This window comes from Ilyonectria robusta (assembly GCF_021365365.1).
Source record: "Ilyonectria robusta strain PMI_751 chromosome Unknown BGZ61scaffold_30, whole genome shotgun sequence".
In the NCBI taxonomy this organism is placed as follows: domain Eukaryota; kingdom Fungi; phylum Ascomycota; class Sordariomycetes; order Hypocreales; family Nectriaceae; genus Ilyonectria; species Ilyonectria robusta.
In genome coordinates, this window is record NW_025764464.1 from 332895 (window position 1) to 353498 (window position 20604).

Genomic DNA, 20604 nt, shown 5'->3' on the forward strand with positions numbered 1-20604 from the left:
CTTAACTCACCCCACTCAAACAAAGCGGACGTGACCAAAATATTTGCTGATATGGAAACTAGCCTTGTTTGGGGGGCTCCAGGCACCCAACTCCTGGTCTGGATACGTGGATGGGCTGGTGATGGTTCGGAAAAAGTTCATTCTCCAGTCGGTGCCCTTGGCAGTGCCGTCGTCAACGTTGAAGAGGCCCAGTGGAATCTTGACTTTGCTGACCCAACGCTCAGCGGGCTTGTCCAGCGTCGTAGTAGCAGAGAAGCCATCCGCAGCAGGATCCGAGACGAACAAGTGATCGAAAGGCGCGCCATCGGCCCTGTCTTTGGACGGGTTGTAGACAAACGCTTGATACGTCACGTTGTTTGGATTGATCTCGAACTCCAAGTAGGTCTGGGGATCTTTGGTGCCCTTGTATATGAAGGCTTCCATGACTTCGTACGCCCATATGTCGTCATTGGTGCCTTGCTCAGGGTCGAAGTAGAAGTTGGTTTCGTCGTACGCGGTAAAGGTCAAGACGAGGGAGCTCCGCGTGTAGCAAAGGTCCACCTGCGTGAGAGGGAAGTCGGTCTTGTCAGGGACCGACTTAGAGTACTTGATGGTGCCGACCTTGGGGCAAGCTGGAACGTTGACATGGGGGAGTTTGATGGCGTCGGTCAGGTGTGAAAGAGCGAGGACAGCAGCAACGGTGAGAAGACGCATCGTGATAGTCGTGATTTGGTAGCTGTGGAATAAGTCTGAGATGAGTAGTGCGGAGTTGGAAGACGAGAAACACAATACACCTCTGGTCTCAAAGGCGTCGATTCCTTTGCTTAAAGTAGGAAAAAGCCCTGCTGACTGCTTGCATCCTTCGTGTAAGACGGCTGCTCAGCTAGGCCTAGGCGTGATCCACGGTGCAACCTCGTGCAACCCGCATTGTCGATACAACGAAACGTTGGCTGGCGATGCAATGCAATGTAGCATTTCGTATTTCGTGTCGCGTGGTCAGCACTAGGCGCAGTTCATCCACCCTTCACTCCGGCCCTCAGTTTACTCGACGCTGCAATGCTCCCGGGAATACCAGCATGGTCTAGCAATTGCACTCTCGCTCTAATGCCAAGTGAATCCAGTTCAGGCAACTGAAATGTTGAATGAAGCCGTCGTCTGCCCGGCCTAGCGAAATATGTTCTCCCCACAGCATTTGCGGCTCCCACACCAGCCTTGGTTGCCGATTCAACCCCTCATGGAACCATGCTTGACGACGTCATGATCGAGTCCGCAACGTATCGGTGGCGCCAGCCACAGAGAAGATCAAGAGCCTGTTCAAATCTTGATGATCGGAGACAGCAGGACACCTATTGCCGTGTTTGAACGAACCCGCAATCAACGCGCGATCAGCAAAGAGCCATTCCCGCATAGAATAGCTCACCTATTCTCGTTTCAACTGACAAGACTCGCCCTCTTGGGCTAACATTACAACCGTGGTCGAGTGCAATGGCAAGCCATTGCGTTGAAATAATTTAGGAGACCAAAGTCGCCCCGGCCCCTTCAAGGACTATCTCGGGTTGACATGCAGCTGCGCCAAGGTGAAAGATCTCGGAAGGGGAATCACTGACTGCATGACTCAAAGGCGCTTGAAACGAACAACACCCATGTAAAAACGGAACGCATCTATAAGATCGAAAATCAGGTCAGCCGAGAATTGAATCACATGATTCACTCTGTGTTCGGCTGATCGTGAAGGCGACTTTTTGTCTCGGGATATAAGTTGCGAACAAGTGATATGGACGGCGACGGTAAAATTTGAAAGAATACTGCGCTAATGTGTACCGTAACAAAGACCCATAGTGTATGTGACAGGGGAACATAAAAGGCGTTCACTCACCAAAAAATGAACACAATAACATGGAAGTGGTGAGGTCTGAACAATGCCTTTCAAACTTTGTTCGGAACAAAGACATTGTCGAGCTGTTACTAGAGAAAACTAAGATAAAAACGATGGTTACCTCTCCAAGTCTTTCCAGCTTCAACACGATCAGCTTGAGATCTAACCCTCCTTCTATCCTTCTAACCTCCCAAAACTATCCAATCTAGTGTCTTGCCTTTATCAAGAATCTCTTCGATAATGTCGACCATGAATGGCGGTAAAATTCTTGATCCCAGGCTGGCGGATCAGCTAGACGAGCGGGGAAAGGCATCTCAACAGCGTCGGCAGGAAGCTGTTGAGAGACGCAGGAAGGAAGAAGAGATGAAGAAATTGACGCAGGATTCCGGCACAGTATCTCAGCATCGTCGCGGTGTGGGCTTTTTTTGAGCCGTCTCAGGCAGGTTCAGAGTGCACAATATAGCGTTAGCATCTGAGCTGGCGGGAATCTCTATTTATCTTAAGACAATTTTTGCAAATTATGAAAGACAAACTATTTCCCTCAACATGTTACCGGCGAATCTTGCTCCTTGCCTAGTATTCTAAAACTGTAATTTGGGGACCTTTCTCATCTAGCCCAACAAAGACTACAAGCCTACGACGTTGAAGGCGATATCATTTTCTCAAGGGTTTATATTCCCACAAAAATCAATGAGCGCCTTATAACCCTTGCAATTTGCCCAACCTCAGGATGTTCATTTTGTGCATGCTGGTAGATATCGTGTCTCGTATGAACTCGACTTGGTGAATGGTTCTTGGCTTCGATGTAAGAATCAGCACATAAATACGGTGTACCAGTCAGAAACTAACGAGCTTATGCAGATCGCCAAGTCAATCTTCTGTTGCATCTAGCAGATGGATAGGATCATATGTGTGAGAAGCTCTTGCTATTCTTCCTATCTAATTGAGGTCTGCTAGGTCAGTCTTATAGATGAAGATAACCTCGGATGACCTCGGACGGCCGAGAGGCTCCGGATGGTCCGGAGTCTTTGGCTTCAGCTAGCTATAGGAAAAATTAAGGAAAAGCTAGGACTATCATGAGATCGGTGACGAGGCCGATGACGAAGCAGGTGGCGATGGACGCCTATGATGAAAGAAGAAAGCTTCAATAGTATGATACATCCGGAATCCGATATCCCGATATATGTGACATCTTCAGACCGGATATCGGGGTATTTCCGGCGCTTACGTACTCCGGGCAAGGAAACCCAGTAATTGCCAGTGGTGTGGAACAAAACTGGATCGATTTCTCTCACACTCTCTCCTCTTAATCTTACCTTTCTTATTGAGCATACAGCGCACTACATGCCGGAAAAGGCGGGCTTGTCAATATGCCTGATACAACAAGTACCGCTTCTCCACGCATTAAAGTCCTCCTCCTCACCAAATCCCGCGGTTTCCGACACGACTGTATCCCGGCACTCATCTCAGCGCTGCAATCCCTGCCTTTCGCCGTCTACGCCACGGAAGACTCCGAACATCTTCTTAACTGTTCACGCTATGATGTCGTCGTACTGGGACACAACACTGGAGGATATCTCACTTCACTGGAGGTCCAGTCTCTGAGGACGTATGCTGAGAATGGCGGTGGTGTAGTTGGTGTTCACGCTGCGACGTCGGGGATGGCTACCGATGAACAATACAGTGGGATTCTTGGTGAGGTTTTCAATGGGCACCCCGAGCCGCAATGGGGAAGGATCACCATTGAGGCCCAGAATCACTATATCATGGATTCCGGCTATCTACCCGTGAAAGACTCGGCACCAGAACTCCCACCGCCTTGTCCACATGCTCTGAGAGCTGAGTCGCAGGTGTCTTTTCCCTGGTACGATGAGTTGTACACTTTCAAGTCGCACCCCCGAATCAAAGACACGCGAACGATCCTTCTTTCTGTCAACAAATTTTCGTACAGAGAGGATGTGCTGAATGACTATCCGCTCGCATGGTGTCAAAACTTGTGTAGAGGCCGAAGCTTTTATACTGCTCTAGGGCACTTCGATGAAGCATACCGGGATAAGTGGTTTATGGAAACTTTACACCGAGGGATAATTTGGGCAGCACAACAAGATACATGATCTTTGAACGTCGTCATTGGCATTGGTGATTGGATGGAGGCTTCTCCCCTGTCACTGTAGTGGCTCCTGTTTCGCCAATCTTTTTAACGAGGCAGGGTCTATTTACGTCAGAGATGTAGCAGAGAATTCTGACAAGCTATGTATAGTACATTATCTCGATGCGTGAATGTTTAATGGACGAGGGGTTACCCTATAGCTTGCGTCCCAATGTCAAGTGCCGATGAATTTTACACCTGCGTGACCATGGGTCATGCCTGGCCGACGTCTTGGTTATAAGTACTGAAATTCTCCTGGACTGCCATTACCATTCTATACCATCGCCTGTGGAGATCAGATCGTCCCCGGGGAATATGGAAGTTGCGATTATCCAAGATGGGACAGGGTGGCTGCGTGTTACCGGGTTTTGTCGCTGGAGAGCACTGGTACAAAATAAGTCGGGAATTTATCCATATTATAAAATTTTACTCCACGAACCCGTCTTGAGTATGTTGACGAAGAATTGAGAATATAAGGCCAATGGGGCTGTTTGACAAATTTCTCTCGGCCCTGTTACATATCAGACTTCTTTCTGAGAATCGAGAATGTCTTCAATTACCCGTTTGGGAAGTCTGCGTTATGAGTCATTCTGACTCAAACTGTATACGTTGCAACTCATCCACGCTAACGTCCGTGTCTTGCGTGGGAACTTAGGAACACGAATACGTCCTAAGCCTCTGATTTCACGCGGCTAATTCCTGGCAAAAAAGCCCTGCACCTTTCGGTGTTAAAGCCCTTGGACAAGCAAAAGCACGCAAGATGGCGCACGTATCAGCGGGTTCAGGGACAAGGCCCGGCGTCCCCATAACGACCCGGGAAATATTAAATCTGTATTGCCATGACTCATAATGAGCCAAAGTAGATCGAATATGACTCGTTTTGGCGCTGCCTTTGAACGGTCCGCGAGAGCGAGGTGACAAATAAAACCACTGGATTTCAAGAAGTAGGAGGGCTGTAGGAAGCTTGGTTCAATGCACTCTTATAATCAACAAAGCCCGACAATGACCAATCTATTTCTAGCAAGAATCGATACGAAAATGACAGAAACTTCGTAAGTCTCCAATCATTTCTCTTTCGTACAATTCTCAACCATGATTGAATAATATTTTGCCGATCTGAGGTTTACTATATCCCTGAAGACCTGTACATCTAACATTGTCTGACAATTGATTTTATATTCTCTTGGTCTTGGATCATTTGGAAATAAGTATCGCTAACTTATGAATAGCTCTTCAACTGCACTATGTAAACCTGAGTCGTTTGGAGTCTCAGGACGCTAGATAAGGCGGGTAAATTAGCACCTGGCCTTCTCCAGCAGGCGTTGTGACATGAAAATGCGCATTTTTAACTTCAAGACTGTCATATTGGCGACAACTCATTTTGAGCTGATTTTGATGCTCCCATGGATCAAAATACTCATCCATTACTCTGAACTCAGCCCTATCCGCCTAGTATGGCATCTTGACCAGCGGAGTAGGTTGGTTATTCATCCCCGTTGACAAGATATACCTACTCACCAGTAGAGACTCCCTGAGCCCTCTGCTACTAGTAATATAACCGATTGACAAAGTTCTCGAAGACGCCAAGCACAATGATTATATAAGCTCAGTCTCCCTGTTCGGCCACCTTTCAACTCGTTCAACCGTTCAACCCACCCCCCTCAGAATGCCTCGAAACCCAGTCGCAAGGCTGCTACGCATCAACTATCTCTTAACGTGACGTCTACTCCTTAAGATTTCCATTCCTAAATCTTTAACAGACAGAAAATGCCGGTAGTAGCTGCAGCCCGCCTTGTTCATCAACAAGATGACGTTTCAACTGCAATTTGAATGGACCCCTTATCGAGGTCAGCCATATGCCAAGAGGCCACGGTTTTGAGAAGGATCTCTTGCATCTCGTCAGAGCCTTGATCGGATAAGGCTTCAAACCCTGGTGGACATCGGGCACCCCAAGCCACCAGCTCTCGCCCACTGGCAATACAACCATACATTTGACCATAACGTGGGCATCTGCACGCTAGTCTGTGATGTCGGCTTGCCTGGAGGGACGCGCATGGTCATAGATTACCGGGATGCGCATCCGGCCCTGGTCGTGGCGCATGATGGTTATCAGCTACAAACAACACCAACATGAAGGCGTAGCACCAAAGAAGATGAATTAGGATATGTATTGAGCCCAGTCTACATTATTCGGGCCTTTTCCTGATCAGAAGCCCTCACGCTCTCGCAATCCCACGTCTGGTACTTTGAACAAGAAGTAACCGAAATTAAAAACAGGTAGCGATGGTTCCCTTAGAGGTTTCGGAGCTCTTTTGGAATATCCTCCAAAGCAGCGTGAAAGATAATCTGGATTAAATCAGGGTGCCTGTCTTCACTGCCGGTCCTCCGATAAAATGGCAGAGCTTCAACATATTGCTCTGGCGTATTAACCCTGTAATCGATTGCACCTCCCTTGATACTCTCAAGCACAGTTTGGTCAGTGGCTAGTTGGGTAGTGGGGAAATTTCAGCACAGCCTTCGGAATGGTTACCTCTCCGGTCAGCGCAGAAGATGACAGGTGTTCAGATGGAACGAGTCACGTTTGTAAACTCCACTTAATCGGGAGGATTCAACCGCGCTTTGAAATCAATAATATTCCGTATCACGTCCAGCTCACCGCAATGAGTACATATGTCACTATAAGTACTTCTCTTAATCATTTATCTTATTTGAGTATACTGAGCGAGACCCCCACATCTTTAACCTTTTCTTGATTTATCATTCAAGAACTTCCTCGACTATCATCAATGCCGAACTTGACACTCTACCTAGCCAACGGCTCGTGCGCCTTTGTGCCTCACGCCGTTCTCCTCCACTTTGGCATCCCACACACCATCGTACCCATGAAATTCGGGCCCGAGGGAATCGAATCCGTGGATGGAACCATCTCCCACGCTGATTATTTAAAAATCCATCACTGGGGAAGCGTCCCCGCTTTAGATGTCGATGGAGAGATCATTACGGAAGGGGTAGCCATCGTCAACTACATCTCATCTCTTGTACCTGAAGCAAATCTATTCACGAATGATGAGGGCATAGGCCGTGCGAGAGTAGCTGAATGGCTCAATTGGCTCTCTGGCACGTTGCACGGAGCTGGCTTCGGTATGATGGTTCGCCCTCGTCGGTTCACAGACGACCCGGCCGCCGTCGAACTTGTCCAAGGGAAGGGCGAGGATCTTGTCGGGAAATGCTTCACGAGGATTGACACGCGACTCAAGGATAGGGATTTTGCAGTCGGAGATGCATTGACAGTTGCGGACTTTTACCTCTACATATTCTCCCGTTGGGGTAAAGAGCTCGGATTTGACATGGAGGCTGACTACCCAAATTATGTTAGGCTTGTCTGTCGCTTGGAGTCTGAAGAAGGGATCAGTAAGGCAATCAAGGCGGAGAACCTTGAGTTTCTCTATTTGTGATATGATTACAGCATAAGATGTCTACACTTAATTGTAGTGAGCCATTATTTTGTAAATACACCTTACTAGAAGAAAGATACGTGAATTCCAACGAGGCTTCATAAGTTTTAATATCAAATACTTTCATTTTGTAACATAAATATGTCTAGTCATAATGTTTGTTATTTAGCCTTTTTTTTTTTTTTTTTTTTTTTTTTTTTGGAAATAACAGCAGTAATGGAATTAAGCTCTCACAGCAGTCCGCTTAGCAGCTAGGATTTCCGATAAGAAGTCCTGGCTGTAATGAGGAGAGAAAAAGAGTAAAGGGGACTGACTAATAGAATAGCATCTTTGTAATGACACCCGAAGTCGAAATGAGAAGATCTTAAACCATTGCCTCCTCTTTCTAATGAGTCAATATTGAAGTCTCTATTAAGAATATCTGTTATTGCACTAAATCGTTGGCAATGTTGTGGTTTATTTCATCATTTCTAGGGTGGCGTGCTTAACTACAACGCCAGAGAACCAATATTCATCCCACTTGGCAACTGGCGTTATTCATGATTCCATGTAATCGACGATCTACCTCCCAGTGAGCCACATGAGCCAACTTCCAACGCCAAACGCAACCCGAAGAAGCCCGAACTTGAGACCGCTAGAATGAGCCACGGCAATTCTCCGATGCGACGACTCGACCGTCTTTACCGCGCGGGGAAACGCGAGCTTGTCGTATGCAGCGACAGCCGCCTCCAACGTCTTGCTCTCACACAACTGCGCCGCGAGATCCCAGCCGTCCTTCAGTGCGAGGTTTGCGCCGTTTCCTGCAAACGGACTGACTGCGTGGTTGCTGTCGCCGATGAGAACAACACCCTTGGGCATCGTCTCATGAGTAAAAGGCATCTTGTCTCGTGTCGGGAGGACAAAAGCTGAGCTCGGTTCCGTAGCGGCAAGCATGGCTGGGAATGGTCCTTGGAGCATGTGGCCTATCTGTCGAGCCTCAGCCATCAAAGTTCCAGCTTCATCTGGCGAGCCACTGTTAAATACGGGCCGAGGCTGTTCCTCATTGCGACTCAATCCCCACACAGCGCTTGTCTTGTCAACAGGCGACATGAAGCAAGCTACCCCTTGGCCAGAGACGGCAATTCCCCAGCTCTCGTCAATGGGTTTCGGGAGACCATGTGGAAACTTGGCCACACCGCCCATTTGCATCGCTCCACGGTAGATGAGAGTATCATCTGGCCGGAAGACGGCTCGGATTTTGCTGTTGGCTCCGTCGGCTGCAATCAACATATCACACTCTTCAGTTTCATTTTTGCTGGGGTTGTCGCTCCGAGATAGATGAACACGGATTCGACCATTTTCCAGAACCTCGGCCGAGGTGCAGATGGTCCCCCAGGTGATGTTATTGTCGCTCTCGCCCACCTTGGTCAAAATATTGCGGAGGTCTCTGCGGGCGATGCGAATGCCGGCTGTGGGTAGTCCATCGTACGGCTTGAAGCTCAGTTCCATCAGCGAGTTCCAATCCTTGTCCCACATCCGAAAGGATTTGACGCTATCGGGCCCAGTGACGGCATGCTTGAGGATCTCATCTAGAAGACCGAGATGGCGGATAGCCACGAGGCCACTGTCCTTGTCCGTGCCGTTGAGCGACAGGGAATAGCCCTCCCTTTTTTGAGTGACTTCGCGATTGTCTCGGTCGTAGATGACAATGTCGGGCGGTTTGAACGCGGGGTTCCATTGCTTGCGCAAGGCGACGACAAAGGATAGTCCTGCAATGCCAGAGCCTGCGATGATGATTTTTTTGCCCTCCAGGAAGTGAGCGCTTTCTGCCGCCATGATGAATGGATGACGGATTATGCTGGGTAAAACGGTTGTCGTGGAGTCATGGCGTGGCGCTCTTGACTTGGCTTGGAGCTATCCTGCTTTATATCCATCTTCAGCTCGTGACCGCTACATTTGACTTGTTAGAGACGAGGTTACGCTAGCAGAATACGCGCGTTGTTCAAACGCGTCTCATCTCCCAATTCCGACATGGTTGCAACCTGGAATCGGCCAAGATGAGTTTTGTCGGCGCCGAAGCGGGACTAGAGTGGGTCATTCCGGCTCTCCGAATCGCCTCGGTCCCGGTGATGCCGCTCAGTATAGTGCGAGACCTGTTACTAGCGCACGGCAATATCATTTAATATGTCCCCGTCTTACCAGCCGAAGCTTCATGTGACGCGTAAGCGATTGCATCTAGTGCAACAGCAGCTTCGGAATACCACACCTAGTTAAATTAGCAAGCGCCTCAACTCTGCTGCCTGGCATACGGCGTCGCCACTGGTAATTTAGTGGTTACAAGCTTCTGGCTCATGACGCGTTCGCATCGAGGCCTATGAATCCCTTTTGCGCTCCCTATTGGGTACCCAACCGGTCACTGAACAGCCCCTACGAAGCATGGGCGCCGACCAAAGTTCAGCCTTTCTCTCATAAGTGCTAGCAGCCATGCCCTGCGCCGCCACAGCAAAGACTTTGCTAATTATTCTTGGGTGCTTAACTTCCCCTCGATCTCTATTGGGTCGTCATTGAACAACCCCTACGGAGCATAGGTACTAGCGAGGCTGCAGGTGATGAGATGGGGTTCTGGTCGAATATGATGTGTCACTAAATGGATAGGATCACGATGATGATAATGAAAGCTGTTTATTTCTAGCTAAAGCACCGGCTTACAGCCCGTCTTTTATACGTGATGAAGACGACTGCTGCCGGAGGCGACAGTCCGTCACCGCCACCAGGGTCGGATCGTGGTCATAGGGCCGGCTATGTGGTCTGAGACGGAAAGGAAAGTTGCGTTGTCTAGGAAGACCGGAAATCAGGTTATTATACATTTTAGGATGACCCCGAAATGTGACATGATATCTGCGAACGAACGGTTAGGTTAAGATGAGGTCAAGTAAGTGCAACCTTTTGCAAGGAAATGATGCTAATGACTGGACACTTAGCTATAATTTATATGAAGTTACAATTGAAACAGTAATTCTTTTTAAAAGAGAAACTATGTTAGATTTACTTCTGAAGAGGAAAATAAATAAAAGACTTAATGAATAAATTTAAATATACATACATATTAGTAAATAGCTACCAGGCGAACTTCTACACTTTCCCTCGGAGGGCCTTGAGATAGAGGATTAAGTACAGCAGTGTGAAAAGCACCTATATATCGTATTGGAAAGTTAGTAGTGATATTTCACAGATATATTAGACTCCTGAAAGATAGTCTCAGATGGATGTCTTTCTTTCCACTTACGTGCTTTTTCTCCATGCGAGTCGGCGTTGCGGAAGACCAGCAAATCATCAACTCCTTGGTCTTTCATGTAGTACCACTTATGGTCTTTGTTGTAGTGCAAGGAGCTGATTTCCTCGACACGATCCCGGCGTATCGCATCTTCGAGCAGGATATCATTCTCTGTGTCGACAGTGGTATAGTCGCAAACAGCGAGTGGCCAGTCGTCGGTCGGCTGCCTTAGGGGGCGCCATACACTAGAAGCGCGAGCAGAATCAGCGTTTGTGTGATAGGAGGGGCTTCCAGAATATAGGAGAATGCGAGATCAGGGTTACGTACTTGAGCATGTCGAACCTCTTTCCTTCCTAGTAGCTGTCGTTACCAGGAAAGCACCACTGAAGAACCTCAAGAGATCCGTCCTTAGACCAATCGCAATGGACTACCGGTGACGGCTGCTCATGCTCATCGCGATAGACCCTCACGACTTCCGGGAAGTCGGGATCGCGCTTTCTTACCTGGGGCGATAATTCAACCAAGTGTCGGAAGTTAACAAAGATTAGGGTTCAAAATCACTTACTGTCATATCAAAGCATTCAACCCTCGAGTACTGTGGAAACCTCTCATGTAGAATGGCCTCAATCTCATACCAGTAGGCCTCCTCCACCGAAGCTTTGTCCTTGCAGGCCTTCTCAGGATCAAGATGAGTCTGATAGCCACGTATAAAACAGAAGCCGTGCACGTCAAGCTTGTACTTGGCTGGGTCATCAACCGCGGCCACGAATACCTGACGATGATCGGGCACGGTATTCTGTCGGACAGCGCCTTCTACATGGTCCACCGGAAAGTCCGTGACGAAGGCCTTCTCTGTCTCCAAGTTCGGGGTCCTAGCAATGTAGTGTATTGAGGTCTGCATTGCTTATGTCAATAGGACAACATACACCGGACGTGTTCGGGGGCCAATGTATGGTCAAGATGGCTGGTGTGTGCAGGAAACAGACAAAGCCAAAGTAGAAGACCATTGTTATTGATTCATGTCTTACGATGCGTCTTGATGGTTCACAAGGTGCGCGAGATGATTCTGTGCTTCGCTCTGGGCGGTCAGCAAGTATTTTGCTCAATGTCTCATTCATACGTCATCGAATTCCCTAATTGGAGTGTACTATCTGTTCGCAGGGCCTCATCTTCATTTTCTCGCTTCGCCTCGGGTAGTCTCAAACATCACTTGACCGGAAATGCGCAGTTTCGGAATGCGCAGCCTCCGTTGCGTTACACGTCACTTTCCGGCGACGAATGCCATGTGTGCGACAAGCGACAACAAATCGATGGCTTATGCGATGTAACTACTGCTCTGACGTGTCAATGATGTGATGAAGAAAATATCACGCGCCTGGCTGATTTGGTATACTAAGGGGCCTCAAAAGTGGCCCCCGTAGTACGGCTAAGGATCCTGAGGTTGAACAACGGCCTGCTTCGGTGAGCACTTGGTCACAAGACTAGGATACGTAGTACATAGAAGAGCAGGCATCCATCACGCCTTCTACCATGCGTGTGATAGGCAGCCGTACGCCACGAATGCGGCCTTGGGCCACTTTTTGGCTCAAAGGGTGTACAGTAGAGTTGATCCTCAAGCGCAATCCCCGCCGATTTCGGTGTTGGCCGCTTCCCCGACGTCCACATGAAGGGATCAGCGCTTATGCTGCGTGTGTTTATAAAGTCTGACCAACTCGGACCATCCCTGTGATGGATTGCATGCCATTTCTCGAGAGCCTGCACTCCAACGAGCGTCATTAGTAGACCAGCCAGATCCTATTCATCCCGCAACGCATAAGATGCCTTCAGAAGCCCAGCAACGTAATGCGAATCTCGAGCAGCCATGGAAGCGGTGGTATGCGGAACTGAAGCTGATGAGCCGTGTTGATGTGCGGGATGGCACACTACTCCTCGAGAACAATGACGACGACAGCAGTGGCAATCAGGGGACAAGTGCTGTGGGAAAGAGGGAGGTGGATCTTTCAGCCGCGAAAGAAAAGCCAATCGTCAAGGTAAGTTACAGCATGAGCCGAACGAGCCAGTTGATAGATTTACACGATCTGTAGGGCTAACTCAGGTTCCAGGGGCAACGGCCCAGTGATTGAGGTTGCTGCGGTGTCAAGGGGTGTGTGCAGGAAGGAACGGGACAAGCTGATGACAGCCGGATGGATGCATTCATACCTAAAGTACATAGCGTGTCGGATGCCCAAAAAACAGTGTATTTGCGACCATTTTTCTGCACCCCGCCGCGATCATGGCTGGTGATGTTACAGCTGAGCGCTCCTCGTAAGCGACCGGATTTCGCGGTAGTACCTGGGTGCCTTCGGTATGTACCTGATAGGGGTTTGGTTGGTTAGGAAATCGTCGGGCAAGAGATACTGCAAGCTACACAAAGCTACATCATAATCTGCGCAGCCTGATCTTGAATCTGACGGTCGAGCCCGTTCAGCCAGCCTGTTGAGGCTGTACCTAAAGGCTGCCGGCCTATTGGGACGCTCCTCGTCACCACAAGCCCTGTATGCCGCTCTGCTAGCAATATCAGGAGCGCCATGAATGGCTGTGCAAGGTAGAGGTCCTCGTTGTACCTTGAAGTCACGAAAGTCATCTTTAAACAGAGTGGGACAGGGGCGCGAATGGCGTCAGATGGGCATCAAGGACATGGAAATCTCCTGCCTGAAGACTTAACCTTAGCTTCTAGGTTGCGTGCCTTACTGTCTAGCTTTGTAAATTAAACACACATATTTTCCGGCAGTCACTGGATATTTGAATCTTCTGCCATGTTGGAGGAGTCCCCAACTGCCCCTGACTTGGAACAGCAGGTGGACGACCAAGGCAGCCCAACACACCCAAAGCGTTCATGGTGGCGATGGCGCCGTGCTAGCTCGTCTAAGAACCGCTCGGCCTTGGTGTCGTTGACAAACAAGAAGACCAAACATGAACTGAACAGCTCGGTAATTATTAAAGCCTAGTACTGCCAGCTCAACGTCTCTACTATTCTAACCAGAGTCTTTTCTCAATCAGTTGACCACAGCTCACATGAATCTACGCCACAGAGCCCTTCACTCTCTTTTCGGATTATCACCAGCCCATTTGACAGAATGGGACGGTTTACTCGACTTCTTCCAGCATGTGGAAGCCTACTTCCAAGAACTGCTAGATCCTCGCTTTGCATTCATATGGAAGCTTTTGGATCAGGAACAACCCTCCGACTCAATTCACGTATGGGATTGGTGCTTGCTCGTAATCAATGCTTGTAACACTTCGAAAGACCCGGATCCAAGCATTGATAGAATTTACCAGAATATGTTGAAAACAGCAAAAGAGCCAATGAGTCGAAGGGGTGTCAAATGCACGCCGGATGATGACGAGAAGAAGCATGTGTTGCAAGCTATATTCGCTGTACTCTGCTGGATGTCAGCGACACTGAAGCCCATAATGGCAAGTCAAGTTTATCACCAGGCCTAAAGATCCCTGGCGGTATGTGATCTGGCTGTAGAAAAGAGATTATCCCAAGGAGAGAAGAGCTGTTCACGTCAAGTGACTCAAACGCGAACTGCCAAGCTCTGATAATCCATCCACGGTATGGGCTGATTGAGAGTTCTTGATGAACATCGTTGTGAACTCTTTGATGGACAATTCGCCGTCATGTATCAGACCAGCCATCTGCGATAGGGCTAGGGCATGCCCACTCAGCTGTTCTGACAGCGTGCGGGCCGAAATGCTCTCCGAGTTTAGATCTCGCCCAATGCTATTCTTCAATAGGAAGAGCAGGAATTCCGCTCCAGTATCTGCATCCCATGAAGTGATTTCAAGACCCGATTGCGCTGGGTCGAATGCTAGCGAGTGGTTCCGCGTTGTAATGATGGCTCTACCCTGGTTCGTAGCCCGTGGCCAGTATGGGGCAAGAGTATCAGCCGACTCGACGTTGTCGTATACAACAAGCCATTTACAGTCTGCGCCAGGGGATAATATGTTTGGTTAAATATTACTCCATGTCAATACTCCGCAGAAGTGGTAACATACCTGTACTCTGGAACCAGTCATGGACGAGGATGCAATTCTCTTCATGAGCCTGCGTTTGTGCTCCTGGCAGCTTTAATCGCAGGGCAATGTCGGTAAAGCTTTGCCTCAAGCAAGCGTCCTTCTCGCTGTGTACCCACAACACCACATCGTAAGTCTGCTGGCAGTACTTCTTCCCGGCGTACAATGATGCTATGCTGCTCTTACCCACGCCCCCAAGACCATGCAAAGCGACGGACTGGAGTGAGAATTCTCCTGCATCTGCAGTGAGAAGCTCTTCAAGCTGCACAAAGATGTCAAGTCGGCCAAAAAGCCGGCTAGTCTTTGCTGGTGGCATCAGTATACAGCGCCGTTTGGGCTTCGACCGGATGACCATGTTGGCTGTTGGACCGTCGTTGGTCGTTCCAACAGCATCGAGTTTATTCAGCCGTGAAAGAGCCTCGCCGAGTTCCACTGATGCTTCTTCGTAGGACCGCTTAATGATCTGCGGTGCTCCCGAACTGCCGTTGGTAGCCACCACTCCTCGCTCCTTTGATTCTGTTCACGAGTATCAGTCGTCTGCCTACAAGATTACCTGCTCTGAAGGACATTGTCTCACCTGCTGTGCGTATCGCCTTGATAGAGGTTGTGAAAAATTCTACGAATTGAAACTGCACTTCGAAACAGACTTCTTTGGTAGAACTGGTCATGGCGGGGTTTCTTGTACAATAGTAATTCAAAGCCTCGACTTTGAGAGCAAGTGATTTGATCATGCGAGGAACTTGCTCCAATGCGTTCAGATTCTCGGATACGAGCTAGACAAAGCACGAACCATCTCGAATATCAGTATGGGGGAACAAACTCGGACTAGCGAATGACTAACCCGTAGCAAACAAGCCAACGAGCCCCAAAGGTATGATGCATCCAGGTTTTGATCAATGTTTGCGTGGAAGAAACTGGCGAATGCGAGTAGGTGGCCTAGAGCTGGTCGTGGCCCAAAGGCCTCCGTAGAAACGTTCCCTAGTGACTTCAGTTGGTCTGAATGGTCTAGACTTTACTGATTGTAGACCTGCTTACAATTCTTGATCTTCCATTTTGTGAAGATAGACTGTGACCCATCCAGCTACAGAGAGATAAAAGAGCCGTTGAAGGCACCACAATGGGGGCAGTTGACGGGTGACAGTGCAATCGGGGCTTCTTCCAAGCGAAGTCGATATTTACGACATAGCTTAGAGATGGCAGGTAGACGTGAACCACCTGTTGGATTCGATACTAGTCATTCAATCAAGGGATAAGAGTTGAATCGGGTGTGGATCTGGTCCGATAATTGATTGCTCTGGAATGCCTCTGACCCCTCTTTTCATCGGGAGGGGTTTTTCACCTCTGATCACCAATGATCACAATCACCACAATTACCACAATCACCCAGTGATCACCTCTAATCACCAGTAATCATGATCACCGTATAAGTAATTATATCTGATCATATTAGTATATAGACGATCGAGTAAGTGCATATTCACTATGGGCAGCTACTCAGCTATCAATACAACTTGGTTACCTTAATTACCTTGACTCGCTACGTATTACTGTGCTTGACTATTACCAGATGTAATACTTACCAGTAAGTTGACGCCCTAACCGCTCTGCTAATATAAACCTACGGTTTATCCACTAGCACCCAATTACTCGGCTACCCAATACCACGTATACGGCAGCCTAGTGAGCACGACCGCTATATTATACACGTTACTAAAGTTTATATATAATATAATAAAGCTAACAGTCTATTTACAGTTTAATATAATATAGAAAGTTTATTACTAGCTTAAGCAGCTTTTAGTTAACGTCTGCTTTAAAAATAAAATAATATACTTTTTTCCATTTTTAATTAATATAATATCTTTAATCTTAATATATTTATTCCGAAGGGATGCCCCCCTGTACTAATACAGACTCAAAGTCAGCAATAAGCTCTTAAGGTAGCAGAGCGAAACCGCAGCAAGGTTTTCATCCTATAGCCAGCCGGCTAAAAGGTTTTTACTCTCTGAATTAGCTGCAGGAGTTCTATAGGCCTAGATATAGGTAAAAAAGTATATACTAAATAAATAAATAAAAAATATTTATTCTATTATAGCTATTATAGCAGCTTATAATAATATTTTTCTTTTTCTTCTTCTAAAAGAGATTTAAAAGCAATGAATTAATTACTTCTTATATCTATTACCTCTAGAAGACTGCTTTTCTGCCCTCTTTCTTTATCCCTTGTCACTCTCTAGCCCCTACCCTGACGGGTGTGGTCTGCACCAAAGTCCTCTCCCACCAACAAATTAAATATCACTGATTCAGTCCCTCGCTAATCAGACTGTCTCCACACCTGTCTATCCTGCTTCCTTTTGCCTTACTCCTCATCTGCAAGGCGTCTACACAGCGTGCATAACTGAGGCAACGCCCAGACCTTTTGTTTCAATAAGCCTCAATACGCCGAGCCCCATAACCAATGGGATTGCCCATCACCTGCTTCACATAGTGGGGTGGATCGTGGGCCGAAGATTACCGCCCTCCTGCAACAGAACACTTGCAGCCGGTGTGCTGCAAGAAGCATCCATCTGCTCCAATCGCATCCGGGACAATCACAGGACTGTGCACGTGCAACGCCACGTCATTTCTCACCTAAGATTCACCTTCGGTCTGATTGATTTGGCCCGCGTGCTCCTCCGCTACCTCATCACTTGACTGATCTACTCGCTAGGCGCTTCGGAGGTCCTAAATCACAGCGCAAGTTCCACAGCAAGTTCCACAGCAATCGCGATCCGGACTCTACGAAATGCCAGACTCAGGTAACCACGGAGAAGGCGAGGCCACACTCAGGCTAGAGTTTCGAGCAGTTTTTGAGAGCTTCGGCGACGAGTCACAAACGGGTAAAAACCACCAAGCCTATGCTCATCACCTGGCTCGGGCTTGCTGGCACGGCAGCCGAATCGTGCTCCGTCAGACGTCGCAGGAGGCTGAAGCCATCTTCGACGTCATTATTGCGCTTCACCGGGCATGCAAAGGACAATGGAGCGTTCTCCAAGACCACGGCTTGACGGAAAATGAAGTGGATGTCTGGCTCGAGTTTTCTGCCATGTTCCTGTCCAGCCTTGGCAACTACTTTGTAGGTGCTCACTGTAACTTACAAGCGTTATTACCATGATCCGACTGACCCATGTTTTTGCCACAGGACGACGGCGACCGCAAGGTCGTTCCACAGATTTCCAAAGACGCCCTCTACAAAATGGCAGCGATACTGCTTAAGCTAAGTACAAATCTGTGAGACACCATTGAACTCATGACAGCCCATCAACCAGCAAGCATGGGGCATCCCACAGAGGAAAGCCAGTCGGGCTACTACCCTGGGTCTGAGGAGATTGCAGAGGAGGAGATTGAGGCTGTGAAGAAGTTGATGGAAGCCAAAAAGATAGCGCCAGAGAACACACGCCTGCGGAAGAATTCCCATGAAGGAGTGTTCGAGATCATGCAGGCTTCTGTGGAGACAGACAACGAGCCCAGGTTCATTGGCCGGATTGTGCTTGGAGACCAGCCCCCCTTCAGAGTCATATTCCGTCGCGGTGACCACTCTGAAGAAATGACCAAGATTTGTGCTGAACTCACTCAGGCCCTTGAACTTGCTACAACAGAGTAGTAGCGAGTTGCGCTTTCTCAACTCACCGAGAGCTTTCGTACGGGCAACTACGAGGCTTTCCGCGCCGCACACAAGACGTGGGTCAAAGACAAGGCTCCCCGAGTCGAACATTGCATGGGCTTCCTTTTCGGATATCGAGACCCTGAGGGCGTTAGAGCTGAGTGGCAAGCGGCCGCCGGCATCGCCGACTTGAAGGAAACGACAGAAATGAGCCGGCTTGTCAATAAGTCTACAGATCTCATTCGCACGCTCCCGTGGGCTGTACCCGATGAAAACGACGGGAAAGGACCGTTTGAGCCAAGTGAAATAGACACACCCGATTTTTCGATCATCCATTGTGAGTACAACAATGACTTAAAGCCAACTATGAGCGGGGACCACGGTGTTGACAGAAGTCCAGTGCTCGCCTCGGTATCCAGCACTGTCTGGGAGGCTACCAACATCAGCATTGTAAGTTGTTGGTGATCTTCCCATTCCCTTAACGCTTCCCTTGAAGAATATTACCAGTATTTAACAGAGACATAGGATGATGATGGGAAGAGGCATGGCGTCAAAAACATGGTTTACGGCAACCGCGTAAGCTTAAACAACAGCCCTGGTCGTCCATGCTACTATGTTCACCCCTCGGAAGCAGATGCATACATGAGCTGCGCTCATACCGTGCGCTTCGTCCAAACCGCCATCCACGAACTGATCGGCCATGGGACGGGGAAGCTGCTCTCCGAGACAACGCCGGGACAGTTCAACTTCGACCAGGACAATCCTCCAATCAGCCCTATCACTGGCAACCCCGTACGTACTTGGTACAAGCCGGGAGAGACTCTGAACACTGTTTTTGGAAAACTGGCGCCAACCGTGGAGGAGTGCAGAGCCTATCTCGTCGCAGACTATCTGGCCGATAACAGGGACATTCTTGCCATGTTTGGGTATGACGACAATAGCACCCCAACTGCGGATGATTGTAAGTGCCCCTACATAATGATGTGATCACTGACGAGCCTTTAATAACTAGCTACAAATAGTTATCTACTACACCTACCTTCAAATTGGAGTTGAAGGCCTTCAAGCACTTCGGAGTTTCAACGAGTCAGACAAGACTTGGGGTGATGATCACAAGCAGGTGAGTTCACAAACACTGTTGAAGTTGTAACATTTTCGCTGAAGCTGACAACATCCGCTCAAGGCTCTATTCGCTATATTCAAGCACGTACTTCAGGACGGCGAAGGTGTCCTGTCGATAGAGCATGAACCAATCGCCAGGACTCTCTTCGTCCGTGTTGATCGCTCTAAAATCGTCTCTTGCGGGACGCCTTCGATCGGACGTATGCTCTGTAAGATTCACATTTGTCACTGCACCGCCGATGTGGATGCTTGCCGGGATTCCTACGAGGCCCTGAGCCTTGTCGATGGCGATTACGAGGCCTGGAGACAACTTGTAGTCTCCAACCCGGAGCCGAAGTGGAAGTTTCTGCAGCCCAACACCTTCCTGGAAGACGGGGGCGCGATCACGCTAAGGGAGTATGAGGCCAGCAATGCGGGAATCATCCAATCTTTCTTAGAACGAGATCTTTGACGGATTTTCCCCTTGCTTCCTGTTAAATATGCTAGTATAGTGCTGTAGGGTCATCTGTGGTTCCGACTGCTCATGGCCCTGACTCCAGTCGCAGCTTTAGTTGTGGCTCAATCGGTCTCTAGTAGCTTTTAGCAGCATATATTTGCGCAAATGCAACAAAACACATTGATACCTTGAAGGAAGACCAATCTAGCTTTTGTGGGCGCCGAAGCGGGACCAGAGTGCATCATTCCGGGGTTCCTAATCCCTTCGGCGCCGGCGATGCAGTTCAGCATATTGTGAGCAGTGCTGCTATTTGCGCGGTACCATCTTGCTATCCAGTGTGTAAAAATCACGTTTCCCCGTCTTTCATATTTTACACCAAAATTACAAGCGGTCAGTGGCTCGAATCTGGTTAATGGATCTGGCAGATAATTATATTTTCCCCATACAAACCCCAGATTGAAGTAAGGAGGAGACTCCGACAAGACCCCACATAGGCTCCCTTTGAGGGGAGCTAGGCAGAGCTACTCCATCGTCATGGTGCATTTTTATCCGTCCCTCGGAGTTTCCTACTTGGCAACCGAGCTCGGGCGGTTCCAATTGCGGAATTGTCTTCCATCTGTCGGCATATTGGC

At 48.6% G+C, this 20604-nt stretch overlaps 7 protein-coding genes across 7 annotated transcripts; 3 read left to right on the top strand and 4 right to left on the bottom strand.

Annotated features, from left to right (window-relative positions):
- Positions 1–15: 15 nt before the first annotated feature.
- On the bottom strand, positions 16–693 carry BGZ61DRAFT_366548 (uncharacterized protein; the record flags this gene model as incomplete). The annotated part of the gene is made up of 1 exon (XM_046241696.1): positions 16–693. The coding sequence occupies one exon, from the start codon at positions 691–693 to the stop codon at positions 16–18; it is 678 nt and encodes a 225-aa protein (XP_046097326.1).
- Positions 694–3171: 2478 nt separating this feature from the next.
- On the top strand, positions 3172–4129 carry BGZ61DRAFT_462238 (ThuA-like domain-containing protein). Its single transcript, XM_046247262.1, has one exon. It carries the CDS (start codon positions 3226–3228, stop codon positions 3967–3969), a length of 744 nt encoding a protein of 247 aa, XP_046097327.1. The 5' UTR covers positions 3172–3225; the 3' UTR covers positions 3970–4129.
- Positions 4130–6631: 2502 nt separating this feature from the next.
- BGZ61DRAFT_462239 (glutathione S-transferase) lies at positions 6632–7551 on the top strand. Its single transcript, XM_046247263.1, has one exon. The coding sequence runs from the start codon at positions 6791–6793 to the stop codon at positions 7457–7459; it is 669 nt and encodes a 222-aa protein (XP_046097328.1). The 5' UTR covers positions 6632–6790; the 3' UTR covers positions 7460–7551.
- A 405-nt stretch (positions 7552–7956) lies between these two features.
- BGZ61DRAFT_509945 (putative monooxygenase) lies at positions 7957–9274 on the bottom strand (the record flags this gene model as incomplete). Its single annotated transcript, XM_046252035.1, has 1 exon — positions 7957–9274. The coding sequence occupies one exon, from the start codon at positions 9272–9274 to the stop codon at positions 8021–8023; it is 1254 nt and encodes a 417-aa protein (XP_046097329.1). The 3' UTR covers positions 7957–8020.
- Positions 9275–10168: 894 nt separating this feature from the next.
- BGZ61DRAFT_593118 (uncharacterized protein) lies at positions 10169–11760 on the bottom strand. The gene is made up of 6 exons (XM_046256772.1): positions 11278–11760; positions 11144–11215; positions 11040–11065; positions 10725–10957; positions 10542–10630; positions 10169–10336 (listed from the first exon to the last, which is right to left on the bottom strand). The coding sequence occupies exons 1-5, from the start codon at positions 11611–11613 to the stop codon at positions 10545–10547; spliced, it is 753 nt and encodes a 250-aa protein (XP_046097330.1). The 5' UTR covers positions 11614–11760; the 3' UTR covers positions 10169–10336; positions 10542–10544.
- A 2498-nt stretch (positions 11761–14258) lies between these two features.
- On the bottom strand, positions 14259–15439 carry BGZ61DRAFT_484498 (P-loop containing nucleoside triphosphate hydrolase protein; the record flags this gene model as incomplete). The annotated part of the gene is made up of 3 exons (XM_046249615.1): positions 14259–14683; positions 14754–15287; positions 15349–15439. The coding sequence occupies 3 exons, from the start codon at positions 15437–15439 to the stop codon at positions 14259–14261; spliced, it is 1050 nt and encodes a 349-aa protein (XP_046097331.1).
- A 2009-nt stretch (positions 15440–17448) lies between these two features.
- BGZ61DRAFT_509946 (dipeptidyl peptidase III) lies at positions 17449–20163 on the top strand. The gene is made up of 8 exons (XM_046252036.1): positions 17449–17886; positions 17953–18031; positions 18068–18410; positions 18447–18751; positions 18815–18864; positions 18940–19375; positions 19437–19534; positions 19598–20163. The coding sequence occupies exons 1-8, from the start codon at positions 17557–17559 to the stop codon at positions 19985–19987; spliced, it is 2031 nt and encodes a 676-aa protein (XP_046097332.1). The 5' UTR covers positions 17449–17556; the 3' UTR covers positions 19988–20163.
- Positions 20164–20604: the final 441 nt, after the last annotated feature.

Bases quoted from the DNA above. Each gene is read 5' to 3' on its own strand.
- BGZ61DRAFT_462238 (XM_046247262.1), top strand. From the start codon at position 3,226: ATGCCTGATACAACAAGTACCGCTTCTCCACGCATTAAAGTCCTCCTC.
- BGZ61DRAFT_462239 (XM_046247263.1), top strand. From the start codon at position 6,791: ATGCCGAACTTGACACTCTACCTAGCCAACGGCTCGTGCGCCTTTGTG.
- BGZ61DRAFT_593118 (XM_046256772.1), bottom strand. From the start codon at position 11,613: ATGCAGACCTCAATACACTACATTGCTAGGACCCCGAACTTGGAGACA. The intron at 11,216-11,277 runs GTAAGTGATTTT...TTATCGCCCCAG, and splicing joins TTGAATGCTTTGATATGACA to GTAAGAAAGCGCGATCCCGA. The intron at 10,631-10,724 runs GTAAGTGGAAAG...TACGATATATAG, and splicing joins CTCGCATGGAGAAAAAGCAC to GTGCTTTTCACACTGCTGTA.
- BGZ61DRAFT_509946 (XM_046252036.1), top strand. From the start codon at position 17,557: ATGCCAGACTCAGGTAACCACGGAGAAGGCGAGGCCACACTCAGGCTA. The intron at 17,887-17,952 runs GTAGGTGCTCAC...TTTTTGCCACAG, and splicing joins CCAGCCTTGGCAACTACTTT to GACGACGGCGACCGCAAGGT. The intron at 18,411-18,446 runs GTAGTAGCGAGT...ACTCACCGAGAG, and splicing joins CTTGAACTTGCTACAACAGA to CTTTCGTACGGGCAACTACG.